The sequence below is a fragment of the Nannobrachium achirus genome (genome assembly GCF_963921795.1).
Source record: "Nannobrachium achirus genome assembly, chromosome: 18".
NCBI lineage: Eukaryota > Metazoa > Chordata > Actinopteri > Myctophiformes > Myctophidae > Nannobrachium > Nannobrachium achirus.
In genome coordinates this window covers 27,647,210-27,657,791 of record NC_137825.1, presented here as the reverse complement: position 1 = coordinate 27,657,791, position 10,582 = coordinate 27,647,210, and the positions used below count along the sequence as shown (strand labels likewise).

At 43.0% G+C, this 10,582-nt stretch overlaps 1 protein-coding gene across 1 annotated transcript; it reads left to right on the top strand.

Annotated features, from left to right (window-relative positions):
• The first annotated feature begins 764 nt into the window (after positions 1–764).
• Positions 765–5,613, top strand: tob1b (transducer of ERBB2, 1b). The gene is made up of 2 exons (XM_080747571.1): positions 765–1,049; positions 3,469–5,613. Exon 2 carries the CDS (start codon positions 3,634–3,636, stop codon positions 4,639–4,641), a length of 1,008 nt encoding a protein of 335 aa, XP_080603697.1. The 5' UTR covers positions 765–1,049; positions 3,469–3,633; the 3' UTR covers positions 4,642–5,613.
• Positions 5,614–10,582: the final 4,969 nt, after the last annotated feature.

Below are 10,582 nucleotides of genomic sequence, written 5' to 3'. Positions count from 1 at the left end.
GTGTGTCCCTCCGCCACCGTGACACTAGTTCTGGTTAACTCTCTCTCTCCACCAGCTGCCTCAGTGTGACACTGTGACTGACTACTGATGATTTGATTTGGACTATTTGATTTGAGTTGGGGCAAAAGAGTGAGCCAGCAACCTTGTAGCCTACAACATACAAACAATAAATTACCATTATAAAAATTAGATGTATTACTTTATATGAATATGGTTGTCTGATTTGTATTTGCAATGTTAGACGAGGAGTGTTTCACAGTTTGGTTACATATTTTGTAGTATGTATGTGGTTGTCAAAGTGGACTCCAGGGACCCTCTAGGTTTCTTTTAGGGGGGTCTAAATGGACCCTTTACAACTCTGTAACTCTAACCCTAAAGGTCCATTTGGTTCCATTAGTGTCAGAGTTAAGGGAAACCTTTACGTGTAAAGGTTTGAGAACCACCACTGTTGTGGTAAACTGCAGGGTTTTCATGAAGCTCTCTCACGTCAACAACAACCAGCTCCATTAAAATCTAGTCCGGAGCACATGAAAGGCGAACCACTACCGTAAATAGAACTCCGTGCGGTTGAGTGACGCGCCGAGCGCGCCAATCACAGCGCGAGTCGGGGTGGACATCGACGACGGAGACGCCGCTCGGCCAATGGGAACCCTCGGCTGGGTGTTGACCTCTAGGAGCCGCATCACCGCCTCCTCCGTGTCCGTGGCGGAGGAGCGCTATAAAACCACGGCAGCCCCAGTCTGAAAGGACAGAGTTGTAAAAACTCCCAGGCAGTGGGGAGTCACATCACGGCAACGCCCCCCACCTTTTTAGGAGAGGAAATCTAAGAAACCCACCCCACCAACAAACACAGGAACAACAAACTCGCCTGGATAAACCAGAGAAACACGACGAAACATTATCGTTAATATTATTATAGGACTTTTATACCTCCAGTAAAAAAACGAAAAAAGACAAGAAAACGCTGGTCAGCAGAAGCTGTAGAAGAATTAATAAAGCGTTGACTGAAGTGGAATCTATTGCGTCAAGGACCCGCTGTACATTTCAATGTAAGTGAATGATTCATATCTTTGACTTATAATGCACACAGCTGTGGTTTTGAGCTCTCTTCACAGTTATTGCACACACACTGCTGAACCATCGAGCTTTGTTTGGCTTAATAATCCAACCGAATGTAGCTGCGTGAAATAGTCAATTATAAAACGCAATAAAACAAATATAATATAGAATTGTGGCTTCTGTATGGCAATCAATCATGGGCACTTTAGGTGACAACATGTAAAACCCATTGTGGTGTTTTTCTGCGTAAATCGCTGTGTTCTGAACGCTGTCTGTCGTGCATAACGTTGTGAGATTCGACATTTTAGTTAGCCATTAGCCGCCTAGCTCCAGCTGACGCTAGCAGTAGCTTGTCGCACGAACCGTGTAGTTGTTGCTGCTCTTTCAAGGTTTTCAACCTTTTTCGTATCAAGGAAAGGGCCATAACTTTATTCTGCATTCCAGCCTCTCAGACCCAAAACGTTGAATGTTTTGTTATCGTTGTATGAAGATTGTGTTCACAATATTATGCTGCGTCGATGTTGGTGCCATAGAGATAACATAACAGGAAAACGTTGATCAAAATCACAACTCTTCTACATTTAATGGTGTAGAATTAGTGCCGGTGTTTAACAATCATTTAACTATTGGTATCGTCAAATGGAACCGTACGGGTCCATTTGGTCCCATTTTACACTCTCAAGAGTTAGAGATCTATAAGGGTCCATTTGGTTACCAACTCAATCATTTAGCTGGGGACCACCTGGAACCCCCTCAATTAAGGACCACTGGACTGGTGGTCCCCGGACCCCTGGGTTGAAAACCAGTGTGTTGATGTGCTCTCTCTGGCGAGCAACACCGTCACACGACGGGCTGTATATGAACACTGAACAGAAGCATAACATTCCGCTCACACCCTCGATTTAAAGGGCTCGTTTGTGTTCGCTGGCACGAGCGTGTCGATCGACACCGGACAAGAAAAATGACGCATTTTCAACTGAAAATCTATAAAAGTTGAAAACGTGTCATTTTGTTTTGCGAGCGACGAATTCCAAGTTATAAATCGACCCACCCCCAGTTAGCTTTGCAGTATCATGATGATGTCCGACCCGTGATAAGACTACTACAGGGTTGTCAACATTGGACTGTCAGAATCCAGGAGATTTATTTTTGGGGGGTGCGCGGAACTCCCCAACCGGGGTCTGGGGGGGGAATTTTGTGCATGTTTGATACATTTATCAGGCTTACTTTACTAGCATGTGTACAATTTCAGCCTAATATGCCAAATGTAGGAGTACAGATCTGATGACAGAAGCAAAAGGACATCTTTAATAATGATTTCTCATCTTTAAGTCATTGCTTAAGTGAATATCTGTATGATCTTTCTTGCATGCATTGCCCCCACCCCTAAAGCGGGGGGGTCTGGGGGTCCTCCCCCAGATTTTTTTTAACATAGTAGATGTAATTTCCTGTGTTCTGGTGAATTTTGGGAGTTTGATACAAAATCCAGGAGAAATCCAGGAGATTTGCCAATCCAGGAGACTCCCAGGAGAGGGGTTCAAAATCCAGGAGACTCCTGGGAGATCCAGGAGAGTTGACAGGCCTGCTACTAGGCGATGGGCGAAGAGGGAGGATTTTGTTTTCTAGTTTATGCTTGTCATCATGACATTTGAAGATCTCCCCTTAACTTTGACTGTACAAATGGAACAAAATGGACCTGTTAGGGTTCCTTTTGTACACTATCAAAGTTACAGACTTGTAAGGGTCAATTTAGACCCCCATCAAACCTAGAACCTAGAGAGTCCATGAAATCCACTTTGAGAACCACTGATATAGGCTATGAGGGGTTATAATGTCCTGTGTTCTGTCAGAGAAATTGCTTTATGACCCTGGTCAGCCCTCCAATGATGATTATGTAACAAACGGCGAGCTTGGCCCGTGATCTTTTACCTACACAGGCTACAGTCAGGAAGGAAACAGCCGGGCTTGTTTTCTGTAGCATTTGACATGCCTGCATGCTAGGAAATGCAAGAAGGCTTCGGCCACCCTGAACAATGTAAAAAATGAAGCGATCAAAAACCCTTTCTGACGCGGAAGGAACCACACAACGCCCCTCGAAGAGAGGACGACTATAGTTGCGTTTATCAGCCACATACCGACCGCAAGGGAACACACTGCTGCTGACACCCTGTGAGTCAGTGGACTGTGTTTATTTATAGCCGCGTTGATATTGTACAGCTGATATGCAGTAGGGCTTTGTGGAGGGCCAAGTGGGAACAGACAGTGCTTCATTGCCAGGGTGTGAAGCTAATCAAGACTAACATGAACCATAATGACGCCTAATTCAATATTGGGCTTCACTTTTTTTGTTTGTTATGGAATTACAGTCCCTTTCAGCGTAATAATATTGTTCTCATCTTTCCGTTTCAGGATCAAGAACCTGACCCTGTCAAAGGAAGGATATCAGTTTCAGCAACAAGCACTTAATCCGAGTCTCGTCGATACACTGATCACTGCTGCCTTGGAGGTTTTTGCAACACTCGGAAAAATCCACCCCCTGTCGGAAAAAGAATCGGTCTCGCCACTGAAGCAGCTATGCAGCTTGAAATCCAAGTAGCACTTAACTTTATTATTTCCTATTTGTACAACAAACTCCCTCGGCGACGTGTGAATATCTTTGGCGAAGAGCTTGAGAGGCAGCTGAAGAAAAAATATGAAGGCCACTGGTACCCGGATAAGCCATACAAGGGTTCAGGATTTAGGTGCATCCACGTAGGGGAGAAGGTCGACCCTGTGGTGGAGCAGGCAGCCAAAGAGAGTGGCCTGGACATCGAAGACGTCCGGAATAATCTCCCTCAGGACCTTAGTGTGTGGATCGACCCGTTTGAGGTCTCCTACCAGATCGGGGAGAAGGGACCAGTAAAGGTGCTCTATGTGGATGATAACAATGAGAACGGGTCAGAGTTGGACAAGGAGATCAAAAACAGCTTTAACCCAGAGGCCCAGGTCTTCATGCCAATCACTGACCCTGTTGGGGCTTCCTCTGAGTCCAGCTCTCCATCCCCTCCGTTTGGGCAGTCTGCTGCTGTCAGCCCTTCCTTCATGCCACGCTCCACACAGCCCTTAACCTTCACCACTGCCACCTTCGCCGCCACCAAATTTGGCTCCACGAAAATGAAGAGCAGCGGCGGCCGCAACAACAACAACAACGGCAACAGTGGCAGTAGCGGCAAGGTCGCTCGCGCCTCACCCACCAGTAACCTGGGCCTGAATGTGAACACCCTACTGAAGCAGAAAGCCATCTCCACCTCCATGCACTCACTGTACGGATTGGGCCTTGGTCAGCAGCAGCAGAAGGCCTCTGCTCTTTCCCCCAATGCCAAGGAGTTTGTGTTCCCCAGCCTGCAGGGTCAGGCCAGCCCTGGAGCTGTGTTCCCAGGGGAAGGCTCCCTGGGGCTCGGCCCACTGCAGTACAACAATGCCTTTGACATGTTTGCAGCCTATGGCAGCCTCAACGACAAGTCCCTTATGGATGGCCTCAACTTCAGTCTGAGCAACATGCAGTATTCTAACCAGCAATTCCAGCCAGTCATGGCTAACTAAACTCATCATGAAGATGTTATTTATGAATGATGGTGGCTAAAAGAGAAGGAAAAGCAAAACGCACATTTAGAGAACTGGACTTTGAAGGAAGTAATGTCTAGTCAGTCAAGCGCATGTGCCCAAGGGTGTTTTTTACTGTTCCCCCTTGAGTTTGTTTCTTAAAAAAAGAAAAAAAAGAGAGCTTGTTGTACAAACACATCCAAGCTTGGTTACTTAAATTCAACATGCATCATTGTTTTTCTTTTTCCTTTTTGCCAACCAAGCACAAAATAATTTTTTACTACGTTGAAAAAAAGAAATGCTCCAAAAAGTGAAAAAAACACAAAAACACAAGCTTCAAGTTTTGGCCTCTTACAGTATTTTACAGGTGGTAAGACATGGCTGATTTTTATTGAATTGGCACTACTAAGTGGGGTTACTTGGTCCTTTTCTAATTGTATAATTTAATTTAGTACAGAGTTTGTAAGATATCAGAGTATATATTGTTTCTATGACATGGTGTTGCATTTATATCTTTTTACTACTTCAGTGATCTGTGATGGCTGCAGCAGCTTTCCTTATTTTTTTTCTTCCTTTTTTTAAAGATAATTGTTAAAGAAATCCATCTTTAAAATACATTACAATATTCTGAAGACTGTACAGAGTATTCCTTAGTGGTGGAATTCAAGTGTAGGAATATTTGCTTTTTTCTGAACGAAGAATTGTATTTTCTGTTAAGAGGTTAAAAGATTTTTGCTATATTATGGACAAAATGTAATCGTATGAATATTAATTTTGTACCTACATTGTGCAATACTTGATAAAAATACGGTATAACAAAGTATTTTGAGTCAGTGTCTTACATGTCAAGAGGGACTGAAATAGTTTATATTGTTAAGTTTGTATTAAATGCTTAAAAACTATATGCTTGTCTTTATTTTTTTTAATTTCATATTTGCACCCTGGTCTTTTTAATAAAATAAACTACAGTTGAACATATCTGTGGAAAGTGTGCTTAATTACTAGTTAGCTATTTCTTTTTAGTTTTTTTTGTTTTGTGTCAATTTCAGAATCATTATCTTAAAAGAGCAGCCTTGGCTGTTGAGTAATCTTCAGCCCAAACAGATAACACTGAATATGAAGTAGAGCCACGTGGTTTGAATTTGGCACTGTATACATCACATGCCCAAGGGCAATTTGAGACTAGACCATGCCGTTCTCAAAGACGGTGACTCTGCAGTTTGTCAATGGTAAAAAAGAAAGTGGTTATCATTATCAACTGTGAACTTGAGAGCTCTTCGGGTTTTGAGGGAAGAAAGAGTTAATCACTTGCTGATCCATTCAGGAGCAGTTGTCACAGTCTTTTAGTCCTTTGACATCATAGGTAACACATGGCTGTGGAAACAGGTGGTGGGCTATTTGTGATGTGTGAAATCATTGTACAAGTGTGAACCATAACCATAAGATCATGTTTCTGTCCCACCTACTCCTGCTTCTTTATTTTAAGGCAGCTTTGTTATTACATTATGGACTTTTGTTGTGTCACTGTGAGGGAATGCTGTTAGCATTCCAGTACTTGTACTGATTGGCATATTTATAGCTCTATGATGATAGCCATCATGTGAAGAATAACTAGCAGCTCATGTAAAGCAAGAACAAGACCAACATTCAGTAAGGTTTTAGTGTTTCAACAGCTTAGCTCACCAAAGAGATAATCACATTTGCAATTCTATATGTGGCAAAGGTCTGAGGTAAATGGCTTGAGTGTTTATGCTTCAAAATACCGCTTGCTTGTGAAGAGCTTATTACAAGTGGAAATGTTTGCCATATTTCCTGAGCAAGCTGAGCCTGAGCTACATAAACATGCTTTGTCTTTGCAAGTAAAGCCATGTTCATTTATTGACTACAGAGACTATAGTATTTGAGTGTGTTTATTTCCTTTATCCTATAGTGTGTTCAGGCTCAAATTCTCTCATTTGCCCCTCAATTAAGCTATTCGTTTCTTACTTGCAGCTTCTGTTATGTTGCGTCCACTTTTATGTTGAGTTATATTAAGACCGTCCATGTGAATGTTTAATGTTTACATCTCTGAAAAGAAAAAAAACTAGCCATCTGGTGGTTCATACATTTATTCCATTTACAGCCAATAAAAGCTATGCATGTGACCAGACTTTACAATGGGTCCTTATCTGAATATTGTCTAAATTGATTGGTGGATAGGATGTAGGCCATAGATTATTAACACTACAATTTAAATTAACATTTGTTGCAATCTAATTTCATGGAATGGAAGATGCAAATACATTTTCTCGACTATTAAGCATTACCAGACAAAGCTATTTTTGAGTTTTGAGTTCTTGTAATATTCAGTGATAGCATGAGTTCACAAGTGTCCTCAGTGGGAAACTCCACCCTATACTGTTGGATTGTAGACCTTTTAATTGTCTGATTTAACATAATAGAGATTATATTCCACAAGGTTTCTCATTCTACTTGAGTGCATAATGTCTCACCATTAGCTTTTGCTCTATCTGACATACTGTATTATTTAGCCGGGGACCCAGTCACCAAAATGGGAGAGGACCTGTGATGTTCTGCCGTACTTTTTATTTCTGTTTTATCTATTAGTTTGGTCATTAAGGTCCACAGAATGAGAGGCCTGCTCTGCCGGAAACATCGCGAAAAAAAGTTATGGCCATTTGTATATTCACTGTCCCATTGACTCCACTAGAAATATTGAAAAAAGAAAAAAAATCTTCTTTAAGTAGCATGTGAGGGGTCAAACTAGGGGTTCCTCATCATTCTGAATCCATTGCAAGCATTTGTTTTGGACTCAATGGTACAGTGAATATACAAATGGCCATAACTTTTTTTTGCTATGTTTCCGGCAGAGCAGGCCTCTCATTCTGTGGACCTTAATGACCAAACTAATAGATAAAACAGAAATAAAAAGTACGGCAGAAAATCACAGGTTCAACCCTATTCCTTGAGCTTTTGGGCTTGTGAGTCCCCAACTAATTGTAGAGCAGCTTTGCCCTACCATGTCTTCGACTTTGCCCTACCATGTCTTCGACTTTGCCCTACCATGTCTTTGACTTTGCCCTATGATCTCTTCTAGCCTATTCAAATGAAGGTCCTTTTCTGTATTGTGTGGCCACTGGCCAGTCATAATTCATTCGGCCAGTCTGTAGCAGGGAAACTATTTTTCATTCATTCAACTTGTTAGAGATTGCAGTGCGCATTGACGTTTCAAACCTTGCTAGGCAGTTTGAAAACAATGTAGAAAGTGTGCATGCACAGATACATACACAGACACGCACGCACGCGCACACACACACACACACACACACACACACACACACACACACACACACACACACACGTGTGCACGCGCGCACGCACACACACACACACACACACACACACACACACACACACACACACACACACACACACACACACACACACACACACACTCTCTCTCTCTCTGTCTCTCTCTGTCTGTCTGTCTGTCTGTCTCTCTCTCTCACTCAGCTCATTGGGCTAAATAGACACACAGATGGTCTGGTGTCACACCAGCTGGGAGACTCTAAGGGCGTGGGGTGTTGCCTTGCTGTGACTCCATCTTGTCTGGGCCAGAGTGTACTCTCGCTACACTACAGATAGATTCCTAACATGAGCTACACATACATGCAATGTTAGGTCCTCATCAAGCTCATAATGTCAACACCATCTAATACTGAAAAATTGAGTCATCATGTTTAAAAAATAATAATAACATTTAACCCCTATATAGGCCTATATTTCATTGACCGGAGTCTCCCAGTGTCTATAATGCCCCCCTCCTTTTTACCCTCTACCCTAAATCTCTTTGCAGAAAATAGCAGGTCTTCAAGCTCACAACACTTCTAGAGTGAGCTTGTAGACAAGCTATTTTTGCCAAATCCCCCAGAATAGGGACACTAGGGTTGATGTGGCTAAGTCACCGTATTGCATATGAACTATACATCAATTGTTGAAAGGGCAGAGGAAAACTAAGCAAAAACTGTATCTTGTCTATGTCTCAACACAATCGGGTGTAGTCCTTGTGAATTTTGTTTGGAACTCAGCCCGAGGCTTCCAGCTGAAAACACACATAGGTTCAAGTATTATCGACTGATGTTGTGGATCAGGGAAAGGAGTTTGGGGCGAATTCCTCTGAACAGTATATTTTCCCTGCTGCCAGGGGTCTGAACCTGATACCAGATGGGGCGTTTAGATCAGTAGGACAGAGGTGAATAACTGTGTGCAAAGGTTAGGTCCGTGCGCATTTCACATAAACAAATGCAACATTTTCTGTCTTGGGACACTAGAAGGAATCATTAGATTCTCAAGATGCGCTGTCTCAGTGTTAAGGTATAATCTTTTTATCCATCGCTGCACATGGTGACTCATTGAGTCACATGTATCTCATCTGCATATAGCTTATTAGGCGGAATGCTTTTTCTCCTCTGTTAATTAACCCCCTCAACTGCTCAGTAATTCATATTTCCATAAATGTCTGTCATTTATTCATTTGGATTTTTAGTCAACTCGATCAGCTTGCCGTGAAAGCTTAAGATAAGTGTTTGAAGCAATGGTCCCTGTCCCTGTCACCTGTTGTTTGTGAACATTATTCCCATCATTAAAGGACAACTCCTCCCAAAAACACTTCTAGGCTCATTCTCCTACTTATATTGATCCAAAAAGACTGTCCATGGGGTCTATTAGGCACAAATGCCCCTGTTGTCCAGTTTCCCCAGCAGAACCCAGCAGTTATCATAGCATAGAGTGGAGCCTATAAGCCTATCGCTTTTACACTGTTTGTTGTGTTCAAAAGTGAGTTTCTTTTTCATGAATGTGTTACTAGTTGTCATTACAAACACATCCATGCCTTGGTTGTCCAACACAAGCCCTCACACTTTGCTCAACAGATCTTATTTTTGGGAGGAGTTGTCCTTTAATGTGAGTGAGTGTGTGTGTGTGTGGGGGGGGGGGGGGGGGGGCTGCACCTGTTCCTGGTTATTGGGGTTGGCATGTACAGTATGACAGTGACATTTGGGCGGCACGCAGTCCAGATACGCCACGACCACGTGTGTGCGAGGGACATCTGCCATCCACGCAATCTCTGCAGGACATCTAAGCAAACATTTAAACTTTATTGCAACAAAGAGGGAGATGCTTTTTCAGGGGTGAGTGACGTGGGGGTGGGGTTAAAGAGGAGAACAAACAAACACACACACACACACACACACACACACACACACACACACACACACACACACTTCAATTCAATGTTATCCGATGTTAAATCCGTTGGCTGTGACTTTAATGGATACAGGCTGTGTTGTGTCGGGCAGCAGGGAACCTCAGTCAGTCTCTGCTTTCAAGTGTTGCCAAGTCATTTCAGTGAGGATCATCCATCCAGGCCCATCCTCATTCCAGGCAGACGCTCGTTCATCCTGAAAGGACCACGGACCGACAACATGGAGTCATAATCCATATTTCATTCTGGCTATATAAGCCAGAGAAGATGGGATGGACGGCATGCTTCATACAGTATATATTGCCGCTACAGTACGTCTCTCCTTACCAGGCACATGCACACATACAGTAGACATCAAAGGGGGCTCGAGCCCCTGCCCTTTTACCCGTCTGTAAGAAGTGCCCTCTCCCGACCATGAATGCAGTTTTTGCTACGGTGAAAGAAATGCAAATGCCCTCTTTCCATGCCTTACCTGAAGGCAGCATCCTGAACTTGAATGCAGCATCTTCTGTTGAAATCAAGAAATGTGTAGAAATCAAGCATCGAAAATAGCCGACCTCCAAGCTCACAACGCGTCGCAGCACACGCGTTGTGAGCTTGGAGGTCTGCTATTTTCAATGTTTTCACCAAAAAGCCCTTTTAGAAATTTCAGCCCCTGCCTCTCTAACATTCTCTGCA

Coding starts and splice junctions, on each gene's coding strand:
- tob1b (XM_080747571.1), top strand. CDS start 3,634: ATGCAGCTTGAAATCCAAGTAGCACTTAACTTTATTATTTCCTATTTG.